The sequence below is a fragment of the Carettochelys insculpta genome, chromosome 2, assembly GCF_033958435.1.
Source record: "Carettochelys insculpta isolate YL-2023 chromosome 2, ASM3395843v1, whole genome shotgun sequence".
Taxonomy (NCBI): Eukaryota; Metazoa; Chordata; order Testudines; family Carettochelyidae; genus Carettochelys; species Carettochelys insculpta.
Window position 1 is genome coordinate 231689235 of NC_134138.1, and position 26543 is coordinate 231715777.

General features: G+C 43.2%; 1 protein-coding gene across 1 annotated transcript in view; it reads right to left on the bottom strand.

The window, feature by feature from the left end:
* Positions 1-26543, bottom strand: part of DYNC1I1 (dynein cytoplasmic 1 intermediate chain 1) — a 291917-nt gene that overhangs the window by 39840 nt on the left and 225534 nt on the right. The window contains exons 12-14 of the mRNA XM_074986221.1: positions 23214-23327; positions 19691-19824; positions 16157-16301 (exon numbers count right to left, since the gene is read on the bottom strand). Of these exons, the coding sequence (XP_074842322.1) occupies positions 16157-16301; positions 19691-19824; positions 23214-23327 (393 nt within the window). The remainder of the gene's footprint in view (positions 1-16156; positions 16302-19690; positions 19825-23213; positions 23328-26543) is intronic.

Sequence of the window (26543 nt, forward strand, 5' to 3'; positions counted from 1 at the left end):
ATCCTCCCTTGGCAGGCAAATTCACTCCCAAGCCACAATGAGTGCAGTAGGGGTAAGCCGAACAGAAGAGACTTAACACCAGTGCATATTTTAAGTACTTTGAAAGGCACAAATTACAGTGCGGACAATGTCGAGCTCGACGAGCACACGTGGGCTGCTACTGGCTTGTTAGCAGTGTGAATACATATTAAGCAGATGGTTGAAGAACAAAGACCCTCTTCTGACCACTGATGTGGAATCCAAGACCAGCGGTTAATAAAGCTATTGCCATTCAGGGTGTGACCCTGGAGGAGGCCTCTGGATGAAATACTGACCCTACTGAAATCAGTGAGAATTTTATCATTGAGGGGAACTGGAATTTCCCCCTCTGCTTTGCATGTATTACTTCACTAATTAGATAACTACATGTGATTTGTCACAGAGAGGTACCGTGTCAGTCTGTATCTTCGCAAAACAAAAAAGCAGTCCTGTAGCACTTTAGAGACTAACAAAACCCACTTCTTCAGACCTGGAAATTCTGTTAATTCCCAGATCTGAGGAAGTGGGTCCGTCCCACAAAAGCTCATCACCTAATAAATCACTTTGTTAGTCTTTAAAGTGCTACAAGTCTGCTTTTTTATATGTGATTTGCTTATGACGGAAAGACCCTCATTCTAAAAAGGGAGGAGCTACTTTGTTCGAGGGAATGTCAATGGGAATGGACTTTCAGACCCCTAAATAGGGACCCCAAACTTCCTGTGTCTCTTACAGAGTCCAGAATGATGCCATTTTTTTACTACATTGCATGTCTTATACAAGCTCTAAACAAGCTGGTACTTGATTAGACAAGTCTAAATCTCTAAAATGGTAATTCTGGACAGGTGAACAGACTTCATCAGACCTGCTTGGGGAAAAGAAATCACTCTGGAACTGAACTCTCCAGACATTAAAGCCTCCTTTCATTAAAGTAAAAAGGACTACTGTTTTGCTTAATTGTTCCTCTATTTAGTGTCCTTGAAACGGCTGAAAATCGCAGTTGCAAAGACAGATTGTTACATTAAAATCATGCTTGTTGCAGAGATACTAAAAGAGGCATCATTTCCCTTGATTGATTTTTAAGTAAATAATGTAAAGCATATAAAATATGTTTGCATAAACATGTGGGAACTATTATAGGTGCAGGGGAGCAGAGCAACTAAATAGGCGGGTGTATCAGAGCAGACCAAGTCTGGAGATAACACAATGATTACATTTTTGTGGTTTCCTTCAAAGTCAAAGCGTCATGGGTGAGCTTACAAAAAGGAAAAGCACTCGATGATTGGTACAGCAGGTTTTAATGAGAGCCAATCTTAAAGCCTAATACTGAGGGCTGGAGAGAAAGAGAGGGGAAAGAATTTAGTAAGTCACACATCATCTTACTCTAGGGAGACTAAAAATAAAGCCAGCAGAACTTGGAAGATGAAAGGAGTTAGTGAGTGTGACAGGCCGGTAACTGCTGATTTGTTAATCTCTTTAGCTGTCTAAAAGACCCTGCTTAGATGTGACACATGCAGGTTGTGCGGCAATACCAACAAAGTTAACTTTGGTCTTTTGCCTTTCCCCTACCCCTCTTGTTAAGAGGGAGCCCTCAAATGATAGCTCAGTAAAAACCAGAGCAGTGAGCAGCATGTTAGATAAGGGATCAGTCTTACATATGTTTGAAATAAATATGGGCCAAGTACTAGCTGAATGACAGGACAGGGATATTTCCTTACTGGGGACAAATACTCTAGCCCAGGAATTTAAAGGCTGTAGTATGTATACCCCTGTGGCTATGCAAGACATCTCTGGGTCTGTGGAGGTATGTGGCAGAAACTGTGTGATGGTGCTTATTCTTATTTTATTTATTGCATTTCATAATAGATGCAACTTTAAAACCCTGTGGGAATTTTTTCCATATGATAGTTGATTATTTCATGATGTACCAACAAGAACACAGATACAAAGAGATGCTGACTTACACAATCCTCACTTCCAATCACTGGACAGCCTGGGTTCACTTGCCCAGCAACTGTCCAGTCCAAAAGAACTCAGAACTTTGGGGCTTTCTATTGGTTGTTTATGTCACACTATATCTTTCTTCAGCCCTGCCATCAGCAATTGGGGCCCACAGGGCAGAATCATTGGGCTACCTGTCCCCCCTCCTTCAGCTGGGGACACAAGACCCCTCCCCCACCCAGACAGACCCCTATTCAGGGCTGCTATTTTTCTCAAGCAATTTTTCTTGCAGTTCTTACCCATATGCAAATAACTCATTACAAAATTATATCAAACAATGAATTTGAATCTCATTATTTAGAAAGCTCAAAATGTATCTTGTGACAACAGAAATCAGCACTTTACTCCACAGATAATGCAGGTTTAATTCTTCACCCTCAATGGTCCCATAATCAAAACTTAACTGCATCGCAGGCTGATTTACAACTTATTCAGCTCATAATCCTGTCTGTTTTCTTTCACTGAAAGGCTCAGGGACAAACTGGCAGCTATTGGCTAGAGTTGGCTTTTTCTGGCTGACCTTAGGAAGCATGTGGCTTAGTTAGGTCATGCCTTCGTTGAGTGGACAACCCTTGCCCATCTCCTGTACATTCACAGGGCCCTCTCACACAACTGAACCACTCTGTTGTGGGGATGGGGCAGCAGCATAGGATTTGAGGAGATGTGAGAGGGCATTCCCTGGATACCGCTGCTCGGAGGGGAAGGTGAATGGGGGTGGTGCCAGAGGGGCCAACATTTTCTGGATTGTTTCTCCCGCCTGCCCCGATCTCGGGACACTGAAGACTACTCTGGCTGCTTCAGTAAACCAACCCCAAAATTCCATTAAGAATATCTGAAGGACACTAGGAGCATATAAGCTGGTGCTCTGATCTCATGTCAACAGTGAGAGAGGTAAGGTCCATCTTAGATCTCCACTGCTGGAGACGATGGAGGCTACATCTACGCTATGAGATAAATTCAAATTCAAGGCAGTTATTTTGATTGCACCAAGTGACTGCCTTTACCGTAAATACCATTGCCTCGATTTAGGGAGCTCTAATATCGTTATCATAATATCATCAGATCTGCTTGGGCGTAGCATCAAGTTTGAATGTAACAGTTCAGATGAAGGCTAGCGTGGAAGCGCCATCTCTTTGAATCAAATTCATTAGCCCCCAGAGTCTGGCTGGCACTGCTGCACTTGTCTGCCAGCTCCCTGCCACTCTCCTGGGCCAGGAAACTAACCAGCACAGTACCTGGCTCTCTGCTGCAACTGGCTCTCGGTTCCCTCACTGGTCAGTTTCCTGGCTCCCTCAAGCTGCAGGGACCCAGGAACCAGGCAGCAGAGTGAGCACTGCCAGCAGTGAGGATGCAAGCAGGGTCTGGGGGGAGGGCGCACAATGCGGGGCTGAAGGAGCTGTGGGATAGGTGCCCACAATGCACTGCTGCAACAGTCGATGTTTGGCCAGCACTAACTCAACTCTGTAGACTTTGTGGGAAGTGAGGATACTCAAAATTGAATTTATAAAACCTAGAGTTATAAAATCAAATATATCTGGTAGCGTAGACGTAGCTGGAGTAGTGATTCAGGACTGTAGCGTGAGGCCTCATGAGGTACACAGAGAAAAGCCAGAATACTATGTAGAAGCACCTCACTGGCAGCTAGATGGGAAAGGAACCAGAGCTCTCCCACTAAGTCCTGAGCCAAAGCTCACTGAAATTTTCCATTGGCTCAGGTCAAGTTGTTGAGGAAATAGCTATAGCCTGAGCTGACAATTTACATAAAGCCCTACAGCCTGTGCACTCCAGACCCAAGAATAAAACCTTGAGGAGAAATATCTTGCTTAGGGAAATATGTTTGGTTATGTAGCTGTGTCACTCCCCCATCCTACAGTAAAAACTCTGTTATTTGCCACTTAATTAACCAGAAAGCAAAATTAACCACCAATTTCTGGTATATCCCAATACTCATCTTATATCTAATAATGCGGACATATATATCGTCCAGCACATTATGCAACTGCATATTCTACACTCAACTGTTATGCAAAAGATGCAGAATGCAGTAAGTAAGCTGACATCAGGGCTTTAGTCAAAAAAGCAGTTTTCAGGGTGTGTCATAGAGTCATTACCAATCTCCTACACCCAGGAGTGAAAGGAACTGAACATTTCTCTCAGGTACTCTCCTTTTGCAAACTGGGTCCCTGTCAGCTCTTTAAATAGCTCCCAGATGGGTTTTGCCACAGCTCAGCCAGCCCTTGCAGAAGCTGCACTCCAGGGTGCATCCTCTTACTTTCACCTCTGCCTACACCTTCTACATCTAGAATGATAATTGACTCTGAGGCACTGCAAGAGCCTGATGGACCTTCAAAATCAAAGAAAGATTAAATATTGTTCAATACAGTTTAAGCGTATTTTTAGTGACCTGGTTGTATGCCATGCATTGCCCATAGAGATGTGCAGTGTCCTAAGATAATATACTGTAGAGAAAACTTTACCTATATACACCTAAGTGCTTCCAGAAACCAATCTGCGGTGCAGTATGAGTACTGGATTGGTGAGGGACTGTATATGATTTTATACTTTCATTGTATTCTAATTCTTCGAATATTGGTGTCCCATTGGTAAAATATAATTCTCAGGTAATCAGAATATTCGATTAACTGGCCCCCCCGCACACAACAGTTCTCCAGCATACCACATAACAGAGCTTTTAGTGTATTTAGAAACACAGAAAGTCTTGGGCCCCCTGGCCCCATCATGCTGTCCTCCTATTCTCTGCTGCCTCCCCTCCTCCCCCTGCCAACAAATATACTATTAGACCTCCTGATAAGCCTCTCTGCTTCCATCCTGATGGTTATACTCTTCCACTGCTGCAACCATTGCCTGGGCCATTCTGCAGAATGCTCCCCGCCACCACTTAGCTCCTCTTTCTGCTTTGCGCTGTGGGTTTCAGGCAATGATAACTGAGCAGGGATATGACTTTGGATTACAGGCAGGGGTGCAGGATTGCATGGATGCAATTACAAGGGATCACAACCACAGTTATTACAATGCCATGGGTCTGACTGCTAAGAGGAGGGAACATTCACTCTGTTGTTTCTTCTTTTAAAAATAGAAAATACAATATCATCACTTGGTGGCTACTGGTATACGCGCACTTGGGGAATTATTATGCCATCTCAGCAGCCCTGTTGTTTCATTCTCAACATTCCATTTGCTGGGGTCTGCACACTGGAGGGTGGGGAATATCGACAAAGCTCTAATGTGGCCAAACAGAGGTTTACACTGAGTCAGGAAGATTAGTCATTGTGGTTGGCCTGCAGGGTTTTCCTGGGTCAGCAGCTGCAGACTCTGAGCTTAATTACTACCGAAGAGAACCCTGTCTTTGGGATTCTGAACATATTTCCTTTCCTTCTGATAGCAAAAGTTCAAAGAGCGCGGAGGGATTGCTGAATTTAACAAGGGAGCAGATGTGTGTGGGGACTTGCTGCTTAGTTATATGACATTTTTATCTGTTTATATACAGTCTTAAATATTTTGAAATATTTCATCGTTGCAGGTTTACAGATTCTGTACAACTGTAGTCAATGGGAGTTCTGCTGTTGACTTTAATGGGATCAGGACTTAGTTTTGTGTTGGCTGATGAACCCCTAACACTCGCATCTGCTCTCAATATGCATCCAAAGCTTCCCCAGATTACAAGAGAATTTACACAAGTGCATTCTCGGGCAGAATTTGGCCCTTCCAGTTTGTCACATCAGCCCCACCTCTGCGAAAATTCCTGTTTTATTTTCTTACAAGAAAATACTTGTTGACATGATGCTTCATAAGCAAGAAGCAACTGGGTTTGGAATATGTCTGCCTGCTAAAGCACATTTTCCTGTTGCTGTTTTAAATACAAGTGCAATGAAAACCAAATTCATGAGAAACACTTACTGTGAAAAATTCAAGGCTGACTTGAAACCACCTGACTCTGCTTTGGTTTTGCTCCTTAAAATTACCTAGAAAATACCATAATCTTCTTTTCGTATGGCTGGATGAGAGCCAGACCTCTGGCTCCAGAGGTAAAGGGCAAAAACTAAAATCCTGTCTGAACAGGCAGCTCCACCCTCTTCCCCAAGTCATTTTGGCTTTTTGACAGAAAGCGAGCTCTGAAGCAAAATCATTCATTGCTTGGTCTTGGAAAAAGCACAAAACTCTGAACTCACATGACAAACAGAACATTTCTGTGCAATCCAGCATCATAACGTAACACCCTTTGTTTTAATCGAGAATCTGATGCAGTGGGCCTGTGCAGTGATCAGCATTTTTAACTACTTCTATTAAAGTCTTTAATAGAAATATACTTCTCAGGGGCAGGCTAAGGAAGAATTCTTTGTGCCACTGGATCTCAGCTGGCAACCTCGGGATGCAGCCTATCTGCCCATCAGTGAAAAAATAAGGTCAAGTTTGCCACAGGGCTAAGTGGATACAGCTCCACCGTAATGTGTGGTAGGCTGGGGGATGGCCAAGGAGTCTGTTCAGAGAGAGAATGGGGGACAGAGCCTTTTGGGGTATGTAAGATCAAGGAGTCTAAGAGGGCTGAAGGAGTATGTGCAAGATAAAAGGAAGCAATGTTATGGGGAGCATCAATGCTTCACTGAATTCAGGTCACGTAGGCCTGCTGGTCTATAAGGCTACGGTTACACTACAGCGCTCTGTCAACAGAAGTCACTGTCGGAAGAGATTTCCCAACAAAACTTCCATCGACACAGAGTGACCACACACAGAAGCCAATTAGAAGAGCCTCTGCTCTGTCGACAGAGCAGCCGGACTGCCTGGCTGCTCTCTCCACAAAACAGGCACCCGGAAACACAGCAGACAGGACTGTCCATTGTTCTGGATGCCCTGTTAGTCAAGAGAACCCCCGCACCCCTGCCCCCACAGAGCATTCACACAGCTTTTTTGTCGACAGCAATGTTATGCCTCATGGCTGGGAGGCAGAACACGGCTGGCAAAAGTGCTGAGTTTTGTTGACAAACTGTTGACAAAACACATTTTGTGTGTGGACGTTCCACCAGTTTTGTAGACAAAACTGGGACTTGGTTGGCAAAACTTGCTAGTGTAACCATAACCTCAAAAAAGGGAGCCAGAAGGGTTATACCAGCAAAACCTTCGAGTGGAGACGCAACTTGTGCTGGCAAGCGTGCTTTGGCCACTATAGCTTCTGGGAGTCTCCAAACAAAAGATACTAACAAAAGCCCTTTTATGCTGTGTAACTGGTCTACATGAGGGCTTCCACTGCCACCGAGGCCTGAACCAGTTTCCGGAACTGACCAGTAGGTTTGCTTATCCACCCCATGAAAACTATGAAAACAATGAAAGCAACAGCTTTTGTGAGAAGGCATATGCTGGGAAAGTGCGATAGTATTAAAGCAAGAGGAGAGTAGCCCATCAGCAAATTCCGGTCCAGAAAATGTGCAGTCTAGGAATTTATTAGAAATTAAAATAAAACAGGAAAATGGATTCAGTGAAATATGATCAACGTACTCTACCATTAGTACTAACCTACATTCTATTTGACTCACAAAACTGACCTTTGTACTTAATTGAATATATAGTATAATTGAATATATAGTGCAATTGTTTGCATAGAGCAGCGGTGGGCAAACTACTGCTCGTGGGCTGCCTCAGTCCGTCAGCTGTTTTAATCCAGTCCTGGAGCTCCTGATGGAGAGTGGGTTGGAGGCTCACCTGACTCACATTCCATGGCTTGATGCGGCTCCCAGAAGCAGCGGTATGTCCCCCCTCCAGTTCCTACATGTAGGGGCAACCAGAGGGCTCTGTGCGCTGACCCCACCTGAAGCACTGCCCCCATAACTCCCACTGGGCTGAGAACTGAACAGAACAGAAGCTGTGAGGTGGTGCCAGTGCAGGAGGGCAGCACACAGAGCCAGCTGAAAGGGGGACATGTTGTTGTCTCCAGGAGCTCCTCGTGGTGCACCTGCACCTCTGAGCCCTGCCCCCATGCTCCAACCCAATGCACCAGTCCTGATCCCCCTCCCACGCTCTGAACCCCTTGGTCCCAGCCCAAAGCAACCTCCTATACCCCAAACCCCTCACCCTCAGCCCCACCCCAGAGCCCACACTCACAGCTGTAGCCCTCCCTCATCCTCTCTGCCCCAACCCGGAGCCATCTCCCACATCCTGAACTCTGGCTCCACCCCAGAGCCACACCCCAGATGGAGTCCTCACTCCCTCCTGCATCCCAACTCCAATTCTGTGAGCGTTCCACCTCCTCCAACCTTGATGTGGTTCTCGAGCCAAAAAGTTTGCCCCCTGCTGTCATAGAGTCAATGATTATATGGCCAGAAAGGACTATTGTGATCATCCAGTCTGTCTCCATAACACAGGCCAATTAACACCTGTTTGAACTAAAGCACATCTTTTAGAAAAAAACATCCAATCTTGATTTAAAAATTCCCAGTGATGGAGGGAACCCCCCAATAAATTATTCCAATGGTTTTGTTAAGTTTATAGTAGTTTTAGCACAAATTCTAATTACTTTTTTCTTTACTTGTATCAGTAAATATGAGCTAATCTAAATAATCTAAGGAGCTGACACTGATTCAGTTACTTTAAATGGTAGTATACAAGATCAAATCAATGTCAGCTAATCAGATTTCTAGATCCTTGCTCTTGAATCGCTCGATGATCTAGAAGATGTAAAAGTGATCATTTAAAAACCGTGGACTAGTAAACTTTTTAAAAATACGGCCGTGTTAGGAATACACTGTTTTCTTATTGCCTAACTTGCGTAATCGTTCAATTTTTCTGATTCAGTCTGCTACAGCCATTGCTGTCAGAGTACCTTTGTTCTGCTGTGCGAGTTGTATTGCCATCTCTTCTTTTTAGTTAGTTCTTGTCAGGACACAGGAAGAAGCAACAATGAAACCTTTTCCTGACTGTCCTATTGATACGCTCTCTACCCACCTCTCGGTAGGAGACAGTCCTCATGCTAAATTCAAAACTAATGTGTTGATTCAAGTTGCAGGCTGGTAAAATGGTGGGAATGTACAGGTTGGTGTCACAGGTTGGTCACCAAGATGCAGCTGGAGGGGGTCACATCAGGAAAAGCAATCAAAGAGAGTGTAGGAAAGTTATAAGAAAGCAAATTCTCTGTTGGTTGCATTGCTGTTCCCTCTGACAGCCACTTACAAAGTGCAAATTACACCAATATCTAGCTACCAAGTCTCCCACCTGATGCAGAAAAATCCCACCACAGCAACTTTCCTCCTGAAACAGCATGTGCCTTCCCTAATCTCCACCAACGCCCACTGTCTTCCAACATGTGACCAGGGTCCTTCTGTGCATCTAGTCCACAACCCATTGTGCACTTTTTGCATACAGAGCTCAAAGTGAAATTTATAAACCTGTTCAAGTCTTTAGAATTAAGCCAATCAGCACAACATAATCGACTGTGAATGGGAGCAGCATAGGAGAACAAAGACATAACAGCCAAGCAAAGGGAGCTGTGAAGAGGAGGCAATGCAAGCCGTGAAATGGAACTGGAAAGAAGAGGCTGCAAACAGTGCTAAAGAAGGAAGACAAATGTGAATGAGAAACAAAATGAGACGCAAACGTGACAACTAAAGGGACAGCAATGCCAGCTAGCTCCATTCCCTGCCAGCTGTGAGGGGATGGTCTTCACTCCCAGTCAATTCCCTTCCTTCTCTCAGTCCAATTACCAGCATTTGCATTTCTGATTAAACATAAGGCAAAGGTGCGGACACAAGTACACTTTATGAGAGTGCTCGAACACGTACAACCTCGCTTCCAGTCAACTACCCTTTTTGGTCATGTGTTGGACAAAGGCACAAGCAGCGAACAGGGTATCCACAATAAGCAGCTTTCCCATGCTTCTAGGAGAGGTGAAGAACAGGAAGAGGTGGGGAAAGGGAAGTCAAAATCCAGGTCTCCCTATCAGTCTGTACTACTCACCTTCCAGCAGCAAGCAAAGAAAACTCCCTGCAAGCTGCAGCTAAAGTCTCCATATGTCAGAATAGTAACAGAGAGAAAGCTGTGCTAGTCTATGTACTATCAAAACAAAAAAGCAGTCCAGTAGCACTTTAAAGACTAAGAAAATAATTTATTAGGTGATGAGCTTTCATTCTAAGGATCCCAGGCCTGCTGTCTTCTCATGACATAACTCCAAGAAGTCCCACTCTACACAGCAATTACAGTCATAATACTAATGATACTTACATTTCGTTATTTAGCAACACAGCATCTATTAATTAGCTAATCAACTGGATCAGTAATTAATTAATTAATTAATTAACCAACTACACTTAGCCTTTCCAAAGCACTTTACATTTTCAAGGCACTGTACCCACTGTATCTAATTAAGGACAAGGCTCAAGAGAGAGCTTCCCACTGGCTGCTTTCAGGACATGGTATGCTCTCATGAGCCAACAGCAAACCTTCCATCCACTTCCCTGGGAGTCACATGGTCCCACTGATGCCTTTACATTACTTTTCAACACCCTGCCCCAAACCTTATTCTGGTTCTGTCTCCACCCTAACAAAAGATATTTAGTTATGCTGTGATATTTCTCTGGGCATTAAGAATATGTCTACACTACAGAGTTACTCTGGAATAGCTTATTCAAGAGTGATTATTCCAAAATAAGCTATTCCATAACAACATGCCTACACTACAGGGAAGCCCCAAAATAAGCAAAACTTATTCCAAAATAGTGTGTACACACACAACAGATCCTGTTTTGGAGCAGTGCTTCCTGGGGCTCTAATCCATAATACTGTGTCTACACAGCAGCTTTATTTCTAAATAAACTATTCCATAATAGCTAATCTTAAAATAGCTCCTACTCCCTCTCTACATAGCCCCTATTTTGAAGTATATAATTCCTTGCAGAATGAGGTTTATCAAATTCAAAATAAGGCATCCACTATTTGGAAATTATTTCAAAATAGCAGCTGCATTATGTAGACACTTGCAAAGTTATTTGAAAACAGCAGCCATTGTTTCAAAAAAACTTTTTTGTGTAGACACACCCCCACAGAAGCTGTAAAAATAAAGAAATTGAATTTCAGGACTAAGGAGGATAATATGCATGGGATTAAGAAGCCACTATTTGTACTGAGGATCAAATTCTAAGCCCTTTGGATACTGGAAAGTAGTGTGATTTGACAAATTAAAAGCAAAGGGTAAAAGCAACTTCGAGTAAACTGTTGTAGAGCAATATCAGCACTTAACAATTAAAATTAACCTACGCATTATTGGTGGGAACCAAACTCTCCGAAGGGCTGAAACAAAGCCCGCTCAAAGCAATAGGTGCCTGTCCAATGACATTTCAGATGGAAATTGTACTAACTCCAAACATGAGAATTAACCAAATGAAATGCAAATAAACTACTGCAGTGGCCAAATGAGAAGGAAAAGGAAGTACATAGATTGACATTTCTGCACAGCTTCCAGGTCTCAGCTGGGTTAGATTCCCGAGCAGATTAAAGTTGAAAAGGTAGGTGCTATAAAAAAGCTTGCTCTCCACTATGCGATCCATCTCCTGCACTGGGAAGCATAAGATCACCTCATTCAGCAGGATTTGATTCAAACGTTTTGGTACTGGATTTTTGTAAGGGGATGACGGACTGTGGACCACTATCAGCACTGTTATATTCTGTGTCAATGTGATGAATGGGATGCAGGGGAGGGGAAATAACTCAATTTTTCTGGACATTCCAGTCATTCAGTTAACTGAAGTCTTTTCTCAGTAGTAGTTAATTCTTTAAACCTAAGCCTAATTACCTTACCCTGTAAACCATGGACAATTGCCCCTACATAGTCCCCAGAAATGTTAGGGAAGCAAGAAGTGAGCTGGCAGTAGACCAGGACAGCCAATGAAAAGAGAGTATAGGTTTTTGAATTGGAAGCAGTGGCTCTTCTTATTCCTGTTGCATAGCCAAAGGAAGATTGGGAAGACATGAAATAAGCCAGGAATGGAGAATCCAGTGACATCCACGCTGAGGGAAGGTCTGAGTCTTGAAACGACAGTAAACCCTTGATTCACATGGAGGTTGGGCCCTGGGCAACTTCCATGTAAATCAAATTACTTGTAAATTGGGGTGCATGAGCCTCTGCTCCAGCTGCTGGCCATGCAGAGCAGCCATGGCTTCCCAGCTGCCCTCCAGCTGCGGTGCGGCTTGGTCCTGGGGATGCTCAGGCAGCAGCACCTTGGCCCCAGGGTTGCTCAGCCGTGGTACTGGAGCCCTGGGCAGCTCCAGCCACGGCCTGGCTTGGCCCCAGAGCTGTTCCGGCAGCAGCAACTCCAGCTGTGATGTGACTTGTCTCTGGGCAGCTCCACCCATGCCTGCCCCTCTCCGCTCTCAGTGTTGCAGTGCTGGGAAGCTGCAAGGCAGGCGCTGTCTCCTAAGGACCCTCTGAGCTGGCTGGCAGCACGGGGGTATGCGGAAAGGCGGGGTACAAGAAAGTAGGGTCCCCCCAGTCTCGACTTGCGTTAATAAGAAAAAGTGTTAATTCAAGTCTGCACAAAGTGAGGGTCTACTGTACAGACAGGTGAGTAGACCAGGGAATGTTTAGTTAGACACGATCAGGTTATTTTCTTTATTTTTGGATTTGTCGGACTTTTCAGTGCTGAACACGTGTAACTCCCCCCCTACACTGTAACTTTTCAAACTGGATCCCAGGAAAGCAGTTCTCTGTGTTTTAATACTCACACCCTTTTTTAGTAGCTCTGTAATACCTAGTGACTACGGAATGTTTTACCAAGAGTAGGGGGTTCTTCTTTATTTATTTATTTTTAATACAAATCACTCTTTTAAGACTATGATCTGAATTCCCCTGTCCTAGAAGGCAGGATGTTCGGCATGCACATGCCTAAGACTGCACAGCCAAACTACTACAAAGTTAAAATTCCCTTTTCAACTGATTGCAACAGCTGGATTTTTCAAGCTCTCTCCAGAGGGAGGGTTAAAAGGGCTTGAGGAAGGAATTCCCATATGCACCTTCCTGGATTCTCAGAGGGGTTTTTGCATTTGGGTGGTAGCAGTGATATCAATCCAAGGCTGGGGGACCTGTGACCTGGTGAAATTTTTAACAAAAGCTTTTAGCAGCAAGGCATTTTGAAGTTTCTTGTGGGCCCCTACCTTTGGCACTCAAAGTGCCTTGACAGTCCAAAACACTCCACGGAAGCGCTACTGCTGTTTCAGACCAGAATTCTAGAATACTGCAGCTGATCTGTAAGCTGCCATACAAAACGGTTGCCCGAGATAAAATGTTCTGTTCATCACTGGTGCAATTCCATTAAAGCCACTGATGGCTCAGGTCCCTCTGGACAAATCGAGCCCACAGTGAGAGGCCTGCCAGGCATCATGCCTCTCACACGAGGACCGTGCAATTGGTAGCTCACGCAGCTCTGTAGCCTCGCTGAGATGTCGTGCTTTCAGTAGAGCACTACGCAAACACAGATACCAAGGCAACTGCAGAGCAGGCTTCTATGTTGTCTTTCTGGCTCCTGGCTGCTCTCCTTATTGGAGCTAAGCAGGGAAGGGGCAACTGTGAAGAGGAGGCAACAGCAAAACTGAGCTGAGGTGGGTGAGGCAGAAGGTGTGGGTCCAACATGGATTCCACACTTCCTTAGCTGCCCTCCCATAGCCCTGGACACCTCAGACATCCTCCGACACTATTCACCACCCATCCCCCAGCCAGCTCCCAGTGATCTGCCATCCCCCATTTACACTGGCCATCCCCACCTGCACTCACATCCAGCCATCAGTCACCCTCACCCAGCTACCCCAGACACCAAGCCCCCAGGTGCATTCCTCCAGACACTCCCATCAGCCTTCCACCCAGCTGCCACATATGCCCCCACCATCTACCTTTTCATATGGCCTCTATCCATCACCTAGTGACCCCCTGCCCCATTGGCACCCACCAGCCCTTCAGACACACACCAGAATGCTTACAATAGCAGGCAGCTTTTGAGCAGCCCATATACCACCCTATTCCAAGATGGGGCAGGGTCTGTTGACTACAAGATGAAGTGTAGGGTTATATATAAATTCTTTACACTCACACAAATGAAGTTGTTAATTTCCACGAGGCAGCTAAGATCACTGATGTCATTGAAAAGATTCCCCTTTTTCCACAGTGAACATTGGATCAGGCTTTGAGGTTGTATATTTTAAGAAAGATATCACTGAGCCTTTGTATAAAGAGAATCCAAATTGCTGCCAAGTGCTGAGGTAGCTCCATTTCTATTTAGAGCATAATACTATCACATGACCTGCATCTAGCCAGTTTTGTAGTTGCATTTGCTATGCATCTGTACTATCATCTCCCACCCACGATGCCCTTGAGGAAATCATGCTGAGATGCTTCCTGATTGGGTCATTTTCTAACATTGGAATCCTGTTGGGTGCAGCTCAAGATGTGAGCCACGCAACGTCAGCACTCTCAAAGACATTGCCAAGATAAAAACCAAACATTTCAAAACCAAATCCCTACCTACTGAATGAGAGTAATACAATTTAAATGACTTCATCAGCAAGAATATTAACCACATTTACCTTTTACCGCACACACACACACACATTTAGAATTTGTTTTTCATTCAGCTCTCACAATGAAAGTAACATGGTCTATTTAATCAATCTCTTATTTTTCCTCTCACTTCGGTCATCTTACACCAAGACAATACTGCTGAAGAAGGGGCTTGCATCTGCTGAGTTTCACCAAACTGTGTGACCATTTCAATTGGGCAAAATAATCTCTCTGTGTGAGGTCTGCATATCATGCACAGGTATAGTGTGCATAGATTTTACAACTGATAATAATCACATTCAATCTCCTCGGGGCTTGGTCTAGTCAGAATGGAAAAAAAAAACCTTTCCTTCTATGCCAACAGCGTGGAGCATTGTTTGCATGTTATTAACCCGGGGAGTTTGACCACAATATGGTGTACTGTGTTGGTCACTTTGTGAACGGTAATACAAAACAACACAAACTATAATCAAAGTCAAAGACATCAGTAATACACTCTGATTCAGTTTGCAGAAGGACAGTTCTTTACTAAATGCCAGAAAACATCAACTTAACTTCTCTCACAGAATCATATTTGCTAGAGGGTAGAAAGAATTATTCAAGTCATCTACTCCACCATCATCTGCTCCACCGCCAGTGACTTCCCTAATGGTGGTTTGACAATTAACCCTAATTTATATTTTGTCAAGTACTTTTCAGACCTATGGTGTATTGCACTAATTATAAACAACAGAGTTCATTACCAGTGCAACTCCATTGAGCTAGATTCACCACATTAGATTTTAAAACAATAAGAAGTCCTTTGGCACCTTATAGACTAATGGATATTTTGGAGTATAAGTCAGGCCATTTATTTTTCCACAATAACTTGGACATTCCTGGCTACCTGGGGGATTTGCTCAAGGGAGGGTAGAGGGTATCATTGAAAATAGACTCCCTTTATTCTGTTTGGGGGTGTGGTGACTCCACATCCACTGGCAGAGGCTGGGGAGGAGATGGAGTGATTATCTTCTTAGCTGAGGCCACCACTTTTTGGATTGTGCTGGCCCTTATAACTCCACAGTAAACAGACGGTTAAAGCAGCTAGTCATTACAATATCTTCCCCTAGTGGACTTTCTTCTGTCAGGAAACTGTGCAGAGGTGTAGGCCAGGGGAAGCTGCCTACAAAAGACAGCATAAACTTTGGGGTGAATTTAGCTGAGGCAGATAAACCAGGAATGAATTTCTCACCACTGTGTTCTCATGCATTGCCTTAGCTAAATTATCACTTCATATGAAACATCTTCCTCACCCTCTGCATTTAAATAAATCCATTTAAAGCTTAAGCTTTGAAGTATTTATGAGAATCATATTTTCATGTAAAAACTCCCCAGGCGCATACTGTGCCTCATGTGCAATGTTTGGACAGTTAGGTTGAGCACCAGGGAATAGGAAAGCATGAGGGGAAATAATTGTTTAATACTCATGGGGATAACCGTCTGTTGGAATAGATTGCGTTTTGATGAAAAGATTCCAAAATGGGCAATATTTGCATATAAAAGTTGTCTAAATATGCTAAGTGAGTCCTCCCACTCCCTTCCCAGCTCACTCACCTTTGTGGTCCACAGCTTGACTGTCCAGTCAAATGATGATGTGACAAAGAGGTGGGAAAAGTCGATGGGGCCCACTGCCATGTGGCAATTGATCCCCGTAACAGGTCCTTGGTGGCCTTCAAAGACTTCGCCAATTCCTGCTTTACTGCAGAAAAAAGATACACACACTCACTCAGGAATTTTTGAACATGAGGCTTCTTTTATTTATCTTCAGGTTGTCTCATGATTTCCCTAGTAAACTAACCATGTATCATTCAAGGCCCAGAGGGGTAGCCATCTTTGCCTGTATCTGCAAAAACAACGAGGAGTCTTGTGACACCTTAGAGGCTAGGACTCCACATTGTTTTGGCACGTATCCTTCAGTTTGGACTTGGCCTTCAAGAACATGCTGCTGTGAGCACAATTCATGCACTGGAGTGGCCAGAATCCCTTACTCACTCTCAGAATATATCCACACATGGCACTTATGTAGAGTCTCAAATACACTGTGCTTTAGAATACCATCTATGAATAATAATAAAAGGACTCACAAAGCCAAATAAATCAGAGTGAGCCATTATAATGGGAATTAGGAAAATTTAAAATGCAGAAATAACAATGACACACTATTACGAATGTCCTTTCTTTCAAAATATCTGAAATAATCTCATTATAGCTATCTCCTCAGCTGACCCCATGGAATTCAATTCAGAGGGACTATTCATATGATGAAGGCAAACAGGATTTGCCACCAAGTCCTATAGTTATTAGTTGGAAAGGAAGAGATCTCCATTTCAGAGGAACATAGAACTGGAGATGATCTCCTGAGTCATCAGGTCCAGTCTCCCACTCTCACTTGCAACTCTGTTATATAGTCCCATTCATAAACCTCTCAAGTTCCATTTTTATCAAAGGAAATGAAGGTCCTATAAGGAAAAATCTGAACAGCTGCAAAAAGGAAAATATGTAACTTTTCATTAGAGACGGTGTTACTCACTTTTCTACTTGCTCACCCTGAATCAGCTTTCCACACTGCCCTCAATGCATGACAAGAGTAACATCTCCCCTTCATTCACCACAAGAGAAACAAACTCACTGAAAATATCACCAGCCCTAATACAGCCATCAGATCCATGAAGTATTACCCCTTTTCAGCAGGAGCGGAGCGAATGCAGAGCAGCCAGAGAGCAAGGCCAAGAATTAGAAGGAAACTTGTCAGGCTCTCTCCATGAACACCCCTATTAGCAATGGCAGCCAGGCTGACCCAATAGGTGGACTGCCACTGGCTACCAGCCAGTCATTGAACTCTGATGAAGGTCTGATTTACTGACAGTCTTATTGTGGCCTTTCCTCCAGCCCTGCACAGATAATTTATAGCTAAGTTCTGGGATGAGAGGAAAATGACTTGCATAGCTGTTCTTTCTAGGTGCCACTTTCTCCAGTATTTTGCTCTCCTCTGCACTGTGCTGGATTGGAGAACACTGAGGACCTATGAAAATTAAATGATACTTGGGGAGGATTCCCATTAGAACTCAGACAAGAGTGGCAAAGAAGCAGAGCACCTTCTTCACACAAGGAAAAGGGTACAAGAAATAAATACAAGAGCACTGACACTTTCCTCTTGGGGTGTAGGCACATCTGAAGGATCAAAAGTGCTGAAACTGAAATAACTCTGGGCAGCTTTCACTTATAGAAATAGCCAACGATTAATTCTAACCATCAGTCACTCCATCACTATAACCCCTACATAAAGACAAGGCCTATGTCTACACTGGTGAGTTTTGTTGACAAAACAACTTGCAGTTGTCTGTTGACAAAACTCAGCACTTCTGCTGACAGCGTTCTCCCTCTCCACGATGAGGCTGACAGTCTCTGTCAACAAAAAAGTTGTGTAGACACTCCATGGGCCCCTCTGTTGGGAGACAGGACTTCTGGTCCACTGGGCAGCCCTGTTTGCTGAGCTTCCAACTGGCTGTTCTGTCAAGAGAGCAGCTGGGCAGACTGGCCACTCTCTGTTGACAGAATGGATTGCTCCTCCAATCCGCTTTTGTATGTGGGTGTGATCTGTTGACAGAAGTTTTGCCAGAAGATCTCTTCCGACAGTAACTTCTGTCAACAGATTGCCATAGTTTAGAAAAACCATAGAGTTTTGCTACTGTACTATCAGCAAAACAGCAAAAATCTTCTTTATAAAAAATCTCTATTTGTTTAATATTATGACAAGGTAACAGAGGGCCCATTGTTTAAATCCTTCATGAACATTAAGAAAAATTATTTGTACATTAAAATTATAGAAAGCAACAGTATGCAAAGCTACATCACCCAAATAGTTCTCAAAGCTTTGAATAAAATGTAAACCCACACCCAAAAAGCTGAAGAGTTTGCCCTTTGCAAGAGGCTCTCAAAAATGCTGCACAATGAAAGGATTAGCAGTTAACACAAGCACACAAGATGGCTGAGGCTCATTTTAATGAACATGCGGAACTGATCTTTGAAGTGCCTCTGGGGAGATTCCTCTGGCTGCTAACAGCATCCTGAAATAGTTTACAGGGTGCAAAATAAGGAACTTGTTTAAATTATGGAAGTGGATTTACACCTTCACCACATTAGGTGAAGAATAGGAGACCATAGTTAGCGTGTTCATAGCTTCAAGGCTCTCCTCTGATCTAAGATGTGAAGTCATATTCATACTTTGAAAGATCAGTGGGCTGGGTACTTTCTGATAATGTACGAAACATTTTAATGGACAAATGAGCCGTCTATACACTGTGTACAACAAACCCTCACCTCTTCATGAAGAATGTCACTGTCTTGATTCCGTGCTGCTCAATGAGGCAAAACTCCCGTGAAGGTTAATGGGAGTACAGGTTGCAGGATCAGACCCCTAACCAACAACAATACATTTTGGCTGACATTTTATCCTGAGCTATGCAGGTGCTCTCCTGAGAAGATACTACAAGAAGCTTCTCCCCAACGTGACCTGCTGGAAAAAGGCAGGCTGAAGATGTCACACAAGGAAGTTCTAGGCTGAGGGGGCAAAGTTAGCACTGTACTTGTGCTTCAAGAAATGGTGAGGCGTGCTGCTGAATGTTCTCTCTGAACTTTTCAGGAGCCATTACCCTGTGCAGGCAGAACAGATCTGAGACCCTTCTGCAAGCTGCTGCCATTTTGCCTTCTCCTGTCCCCACTCCAAGGCTCAGAGGAGCAAGGTCAGAATTTTGCCTTCTAACAGACTCGCTCTTTACTTGCTATTAACTATAGTCTCGAGCTGTAACAGAACAAAGCTCTTCAGAGTACAGACCTGTGAGGAAACTGAAGGTTAATAACACAGGGTGATGGGGTGGAGGGGATGTTATAGCCAACTCTCTTGACTAATTTAGTCCTCAATACCCTAAAAATAAACTATCTGTAATGCTCTAAAACTACAGAACCCAAACAGCGCTGATAATGGACCAACCCAAGTCACTGATTATTCTCCACAATACATTAGCACCTGCCTCACCCACTATAGACAGACACAGAATTTGCTGTTAAGTAAGCAGTCTTGAAAATCACCTTCCATGACGACAAGCTGTGTAGACAGTACCCTCCTCGCTGCCAACTACAAAGTTGTTGACGTCTCCTGTTGGGAAAGCCATCCCTGTGACGGCCACCGGCTTGGATTTATTGTAGAACAGCTCCATGCTCTCCTATCAAAACAGGCCAGAGTTATTTTCTTGTTTTTGTTTTTCACCAATTGTTTTCTAAATGTGTCATAGGAAAAATCATTTGGCTAAATTGTTAGTGGGTTTTGCATTGGGTATTACAAAGAAGCCACTATAATTTCAAAAGTCACAATGCTTGATACTGCCATTCACATTGCTGCATATCGCAGGTTCCAGTGTGTCTGGAATTCATTGGGTTGTGCAACATCTTCTTAAGTCAGACAGAGTGACAGGTGAGAGTTAAAAACTAATGGTGCAGAAACTAAAGATAATACTGTAATGGCTGCACTTGTCAGCCCCAGGCGCTAATAAAACATACAATACCCTTTTATTTACAAACATTCTTGAAATCAAGTGTTTACCAAGAAACACTAGTAATATCAGATCCATCCTGCACACTTACCAGACAATGCCACTTGTCCCTCAGCAGCAAAGACTTAGAAAGTTAGGGTCAGGTCACCATTGCCATTCTGAACAGCATTATTCAAGGGGTTGCGGTAGCAACCATAAGCATTCACTCTGGGTTCCATTGTCAAGTTACAAACCTGCAAGCATATTTTCTTTCACTTTCCCTAGCCACACTTCAAACCAAGTAAGCTGTGCCCTTGTTTTGCAGTAAAAAGAGCATGGATCTTTTATTAGCATTATAGTCAGCAGATTATTTTTGTATGCGCATAACTCAAAATCACTTAAATTGTCTCAGATGGGTAGCCGTGTTAGTCTGTAACTTCGGAAACAATAAGCAGTCCTGTGGCACCTTAGAGACTAACAAATTAGTAAAACCCATGAAAGCTAATAAATTTGTTAATCTCTAAGGTGCCACCACACTTAAATCACGTAACTCAAGAATCTACAGTGTAGATGATGGATATCGCAATCTTCATTTATACGTATTTAGCCCAGTATTTTTTCCCCCTTTCTTCATGATCCCAAAGTCACTGGTCTTTTAGGGCTCAAAATTAGCCTTCCCTCCCAGAAGAAGTCTTACTGAAGCCTGATGGTAATAGAGGCAGTAGAATCAGCTGTATAGTGTGCCTTATTAGCTGCAATATCTCCTCCCATGAAAAATATTTGCCTTTGTTAAAAAGCCCAAAACAAAACCTAGCAAATTCATAGACATAACAATGTGGAGCAAATATGCATATGCTTGTGCGGGTGCAAATTTTCGAAGGATGGATCCTCAGCTGGCATCTACAAGGAGTTCACACTTTAATGGAACTGCAACAATAGACATAAGCCAAGCATCTGTCCCTATATGCAGAGCTGTCACCTTGTGGCCATACATACCATGGCTTCTTTGAAAGTCTGGCCCAGTTTTTCCTAGAAGGTTTAAGACTGCGAGAGAACCAAGCAGAACCCATGACATTCCAAGCTGAGGCTAGCACCTTGACTTCAAGTTGCATACTTCTCTCTGCAACAGCACCATAGGTTCAGAAGAGGATTTCTGACTCAATGTAGAACGTACCATGTTGTTAGAACCCAGTTCTGGAGCTGCTGTATGCATGGGCATTTCATTTAAGTGGACAGATTCCAGAAGGGAGATGTTCCTTAACCCTTGTGTCACACAGTAGCCCTCTGCTGTGTAAGTGCATTTTGTCAATAAAGTAAACTCTCGAGTTCCATGTGGGTTGCATTCCTGCAACCCCCGCATAACTCAAATTTTCACACAAGTCAAGGGGAGATGGGAACCAGGCTGCCGCCTGGTTCCTGTCTCCCCTTGGCTTGCAGGAGCCAGGTAACCGACCAGCCCACCAGGGCTGGTCAGTTTCCTGGCTCCCAGAGTGGCAGGGAGCCAGGAGCCAGGGGACAGCCTGGTTCCTGTCTCCCTGCCACTTGTGGAACCCGGGAAACTGACCAGCCATGGAGACAGGAACCAAGTGGCAGCCTGGTTCCCAGCTCCCTGCTGCTTGCAGAACCTGGGAAACTGACCAGCATGTGGCTCCCCTGGCTCCCCTCCCCTTGCAGAGCTAGGAAACAGACCAGGGCAGCAGCCTTAGTCAGTTTCCTGATGCCCTGGTCAGTTTTCCAGCTCTGCAAGCAGAGGGGAATCCTGAGACGGGCTGCTGCCTGGTTCCCAGCTCCCTGCCACTCCGGGGATCAAGAAACTGCTCCTGTTGGGTAGCAAGAGTCAGGCTGCTGCCCTTGACAGGAGCAGCTTCCCCACTTCTGTTAGGGATGGCAACCTGACTCTTGGCTGCTGCCCGTGACAGGAGTGGTTTCCTGCTCTGGTCAGGGGCGGCAGTCGTGTTAACCTGAGACACGTGCAACTTGGTTGCATGCACCTCAAGGGTTTACTGTAACTAATATTAAAATGTCTACTTGCTGGGGTAAAAGTAGCATACATGTTCCTCTGAGAGGAATTTCTATTAGATATTTTAAAACAAGATTACGCAAGTGTCATGATCTATCTCAAAAATGCAGTGTACCAGTCATATAATTCCAGGATACTAGAGACACAAGTTGGGTGATGTTATATCTTTTATTGGAATAACTCCTGGTAGTGAGAAAGACAAGTTCTGAGTTAGGCTAACATGAAGAACTGCGTGTAAGCACAAAAGCTTGTCTCTCTCACCAACTGAAATTCATCCAACAAAACAAAACTACCTCATCTACCTTGTGATCTATCTCACACATTTTAATGAAAGCCAGAAATAAACCATCCTTTCTCCCTGTAAATAGAAGAAAGAAGGATGTATTGGACTACAGAAACGCTTAACCAAGTCTCTTCAAAGGCTTATTTTAGCATCAGCTGATTTTTCCATTACTATAATCATGAGTGATCTGAAAATTTTTCCTGGATTTCCTCTCTTTTCATTTCCTTTACAAAAGAAGGCGGGGCGGGGGGAGAGAGAGAGACAATATGATGGAGAAACAACAATAAAAATCTTTCTGGGGTGTGGAAAATATTTCTAAAACTTCTGATTTGCACAGTTTGTTTCCTTGGCTACTGAATGCAGGATACAGCTAAGCTTTCCTGATTGTGGGATACCAAATCTTGGAGACATAACTGGGTTGAGTATCTTCTGCAGCAATGCAATGTAGTCCATATTTGTTAAACAGTTTAGAGTAAGTGCAATTTATGCCATAGACAATTTCTGTAATTGCTGTGCTTTAAAAGAGATTATTTCATTTTCACTTGAAACTGACCTACCTATTAACATATTACAATAATTATATGATGCGTGGTAAAGGAAATGAGGTTTGGCTATTACAGAATCCTACTGGAAGCAAGCTGTACTTTTTCAAGTGCATCGATTGGTTTCCCTTGGCTTTGGTTGTAAAGTTTTGGCTTTTAGGAACTATGTTCTATTAAGAATGTATCTGCTTTAACCAAGTTGCTTTCTTCTAGTGGAGGTGAAAACAAACTCACCCACCTGTGGTGTTGAGAGCATGTCCAGGCTCCAGGAACACATTTTGCCATCCGTAGAAACTGTAATGAGATTGTGCGCATTCTGTGTTCCAACTACATTTACACAGTATACGGGATGCTGAAAACACATCAATACCAGCAATCAAAAAGGGCATTCTCTCTTTTAAAATCCACATTTCATATATCAGAGGTGTTAATTTAAGAAATTATTTAAAAGTTGCATACTGACAGCATAATGCAGTGCTCATCCATTTGCCAGATAGCAATGTAACTTGCTTTTTCTTGGAACTTTAAAGGCACACTATGCTAGTGCAAATTCAAAGCTGTAGTTTACTCCATCATACAATAACTGAGTAATGCTGCGAAACTGTTGAATTATGTGGAGGACATTTCATTCACAGGGACATGTTTGATTCTGCTGATGACTTTTGATGCTGAAAATGACTGTCAGAGAGAAACAAATATTTCAAAATGTGGATCGTGTTGGAGAAAACAGGTGCACAAGACTTGGACTTCGCCGCAGTTTGCTGGAATGCCAAATATTTTCAAATGTACTTCAGTGGAAAAAATATGAACAGATCACTTAGCCTTCTTAATCGTGAGCCAATTAAGGTACACGAATATATCAAAGAAAATCTGGGGTGAGTCCACTAACTTGTGGAGTTACTTCAGACTTATACCAGTAGAACTGAGTGCAAAATTTTGCCCACAGACATTAAATATGCCCAAGCAATATGGTAGGGTGTTCACAGTACTTTTATTCTCAGGCATCAATGCTCAGGGCTCCAGGTTATCATCTGACATCTGTTTGATGGCCTATCAGAAATAAGGGGCTGTTTCATGCACAGTTTCTAGTGGCCAAGTGTTCTCAGCATCAAACCACTGTCACAGCTGAGTGCCCTTAGCAGCGTTCTTCAACGAATGGTCAGAGACTGAACAGCCGCTAAGAATGAACCACCTTTTGGCCTGTGTAGGTGGTCTGTCCAGATCAGAGATCTGCGTCAGCCTGCCCTGCTACTGCTCGTTCTGTATTTTTTGTGCGAAAAGAGAAGGCTTCGCTTTTCACTACCACTGCATTTAATTAGAGACATTAGAACTGAGGGCCAAATTTACTAATGGTCTCAAGCCAGCTCCCATCTATGTTCATCCAATCTTGTGAAGATAATCACTTGGGCACAACATTGTTCCCCCAGTAATGGCTACATAGACATGACGGAATTTATATAAACAGCCCCTGTAAGGTTTGCAGCTCCAATGCTGCCCCCTTTGCTGTGAATGTCAAAATTTCCACTGACTTCAGTGAAGCAGGACCAGACCCTATAAGTACAATTACCATCCTCTGTATGCAGAAGGGGACAGGATGCTGAAGGCCTGTATGCACAGGCCTTTGTAAATTAATACTAGGCACAAACAGAGGCCAGACTTGAAAATCTGCCCCTACAGCTGTATTTAATGACACCCTCCCCGCCCAGAAACCACCCTTCACTTGACCCCTTCTTTTGCACCAGTTATCATAGGTATAAAAACTGATTAGCACATATTGTTACACAATAAATTTAGCGCCCTCTGCCTCAGCGGTAATGTGTATTTGTCCTCTGTCTTCATAAACCCACTGACAAAAACTGGTAAAGCAGCTCTAAGGCTGGAACTTCAAGGATGGAAGGAGGATATAAGGCAGATGGGCACGCAGGGGCCAGAATCATCAGGGAGACATATGGCCAGCTTAGTGGTAAGCTTCCTGTCAAATGCCTGGCTCTAGTCAGTGCTGTCAGCTGTCAGTTTCATGAGTAGCACAATTCAAAAGATGTAAAGAAAATGAGCAAAAAGAATGTCCTAGGAAAAAACGACTGTACCTAGCAAAAAGTCTAAATAGGCCCCTTCCTTTCACAGGGCAGATGCCATCTTGCTTTTATTTATTTTGGAAATGAACTCATCATGCAGGAGGTTTTTTGTCTTAATTAAAACTTCCTGTACTTCCAAATACAGCTGTGTGGTGGGTGTGAAAGGAAATTAGTGAGTAATCTGTGGTGGGACTCTCTTTCCTGGGAACCAATCAATAGGAATAAACTCACAGGATATTTTTAACTTTAAGAGAATTTTAGCTTTTAAGAGAATCTGCTGGATGATGGGAGGTTAATATTTTCTAGCACATCACCAATATTTTCACTGTTTACTGGGCTCTTAGAAGACATTTAGGAGTAAATTACAGATAAAAAACAGCACAGAACACTGAAAGCCAGGACTGGTGGCTGTAAACAAAGTTTATGGGACCACAGGAAACTTGGTCACACCCATGATAAGTGGTCATCTGGATAACTAAAATTATGCTGGTTTTTGGAGTTTACCAGACAAGAGAGTTCCAGATTAGAGAGGTTCATCCTGTATTTCTTTTCATGGAGGATATTTGTTAGAAATAAATATTCAGACCAGTACCTAGCTGCACACTGTACAAAAGAAGAATGTTCTTGATTCAATATACCACTTTAACAGGTTAGGGTATGAACCCTGTCTTTCACAAACCAGGACTTAATTTAAATTAGACAAAGAATTCTGCCTGTCAGGATTGTAGCAATAGCACTTTGTTTATGATTATTCTGAAGCGTGATCAAACTCCTTACAAACATGACTGCATGTTAACTAAGGGTTTTTAAAAGGTTATTTATATCCATTCACACAATGCACATCTATGAATTAATCTGAGTAATCTATTTCTAGTTATCATTGGCATAACATTAGACACTGACTTCTGACACTGGGAAAATTTTCCCAGTGTCAGAATATCATTCCCAGGTGATATAAATTTGCCTAAAAGTTTTCATTGGGCACAAGGGAAGAACAAACCTATCCAGCATTTTTTTTTTCCTCGTCACTAGGTTTTGGGCCTTGATCACTCCATTTTCAGTTATATTTATAGTTTCCTGCCTCTAGTTTTCTGGTCTCTTGTGCTACTAAATCATCAGTTCAAGGAACAGTGTTTTCTTCTATAAAGTTCGAGCAATGTTAGCCCACGTAACTATTAACAAGAAGGACATACATATTAGGGAAATTTAAAGTAACGGTGCAGTTGTGATCCACAACATAAATGGGGCATTACAATCAGACCAAAACTGATGATGGCAGAAATTTGAAAACTATATTCTGTTCCCTCTTCCAATCCCCTGTAACTGCACATCCACCATTTTCTAACATAAATGGCAATGCAGACATCATATTAGTGCCAAACTCGATTTTTGGTACTGAATTACGTGTAATGATTGGTAGAGGTTGACTTTTAACTGCAGGGATTATGTTGTCTCAGCAAACTAAAGGCTGAAATTTGAACACTAAATTACTA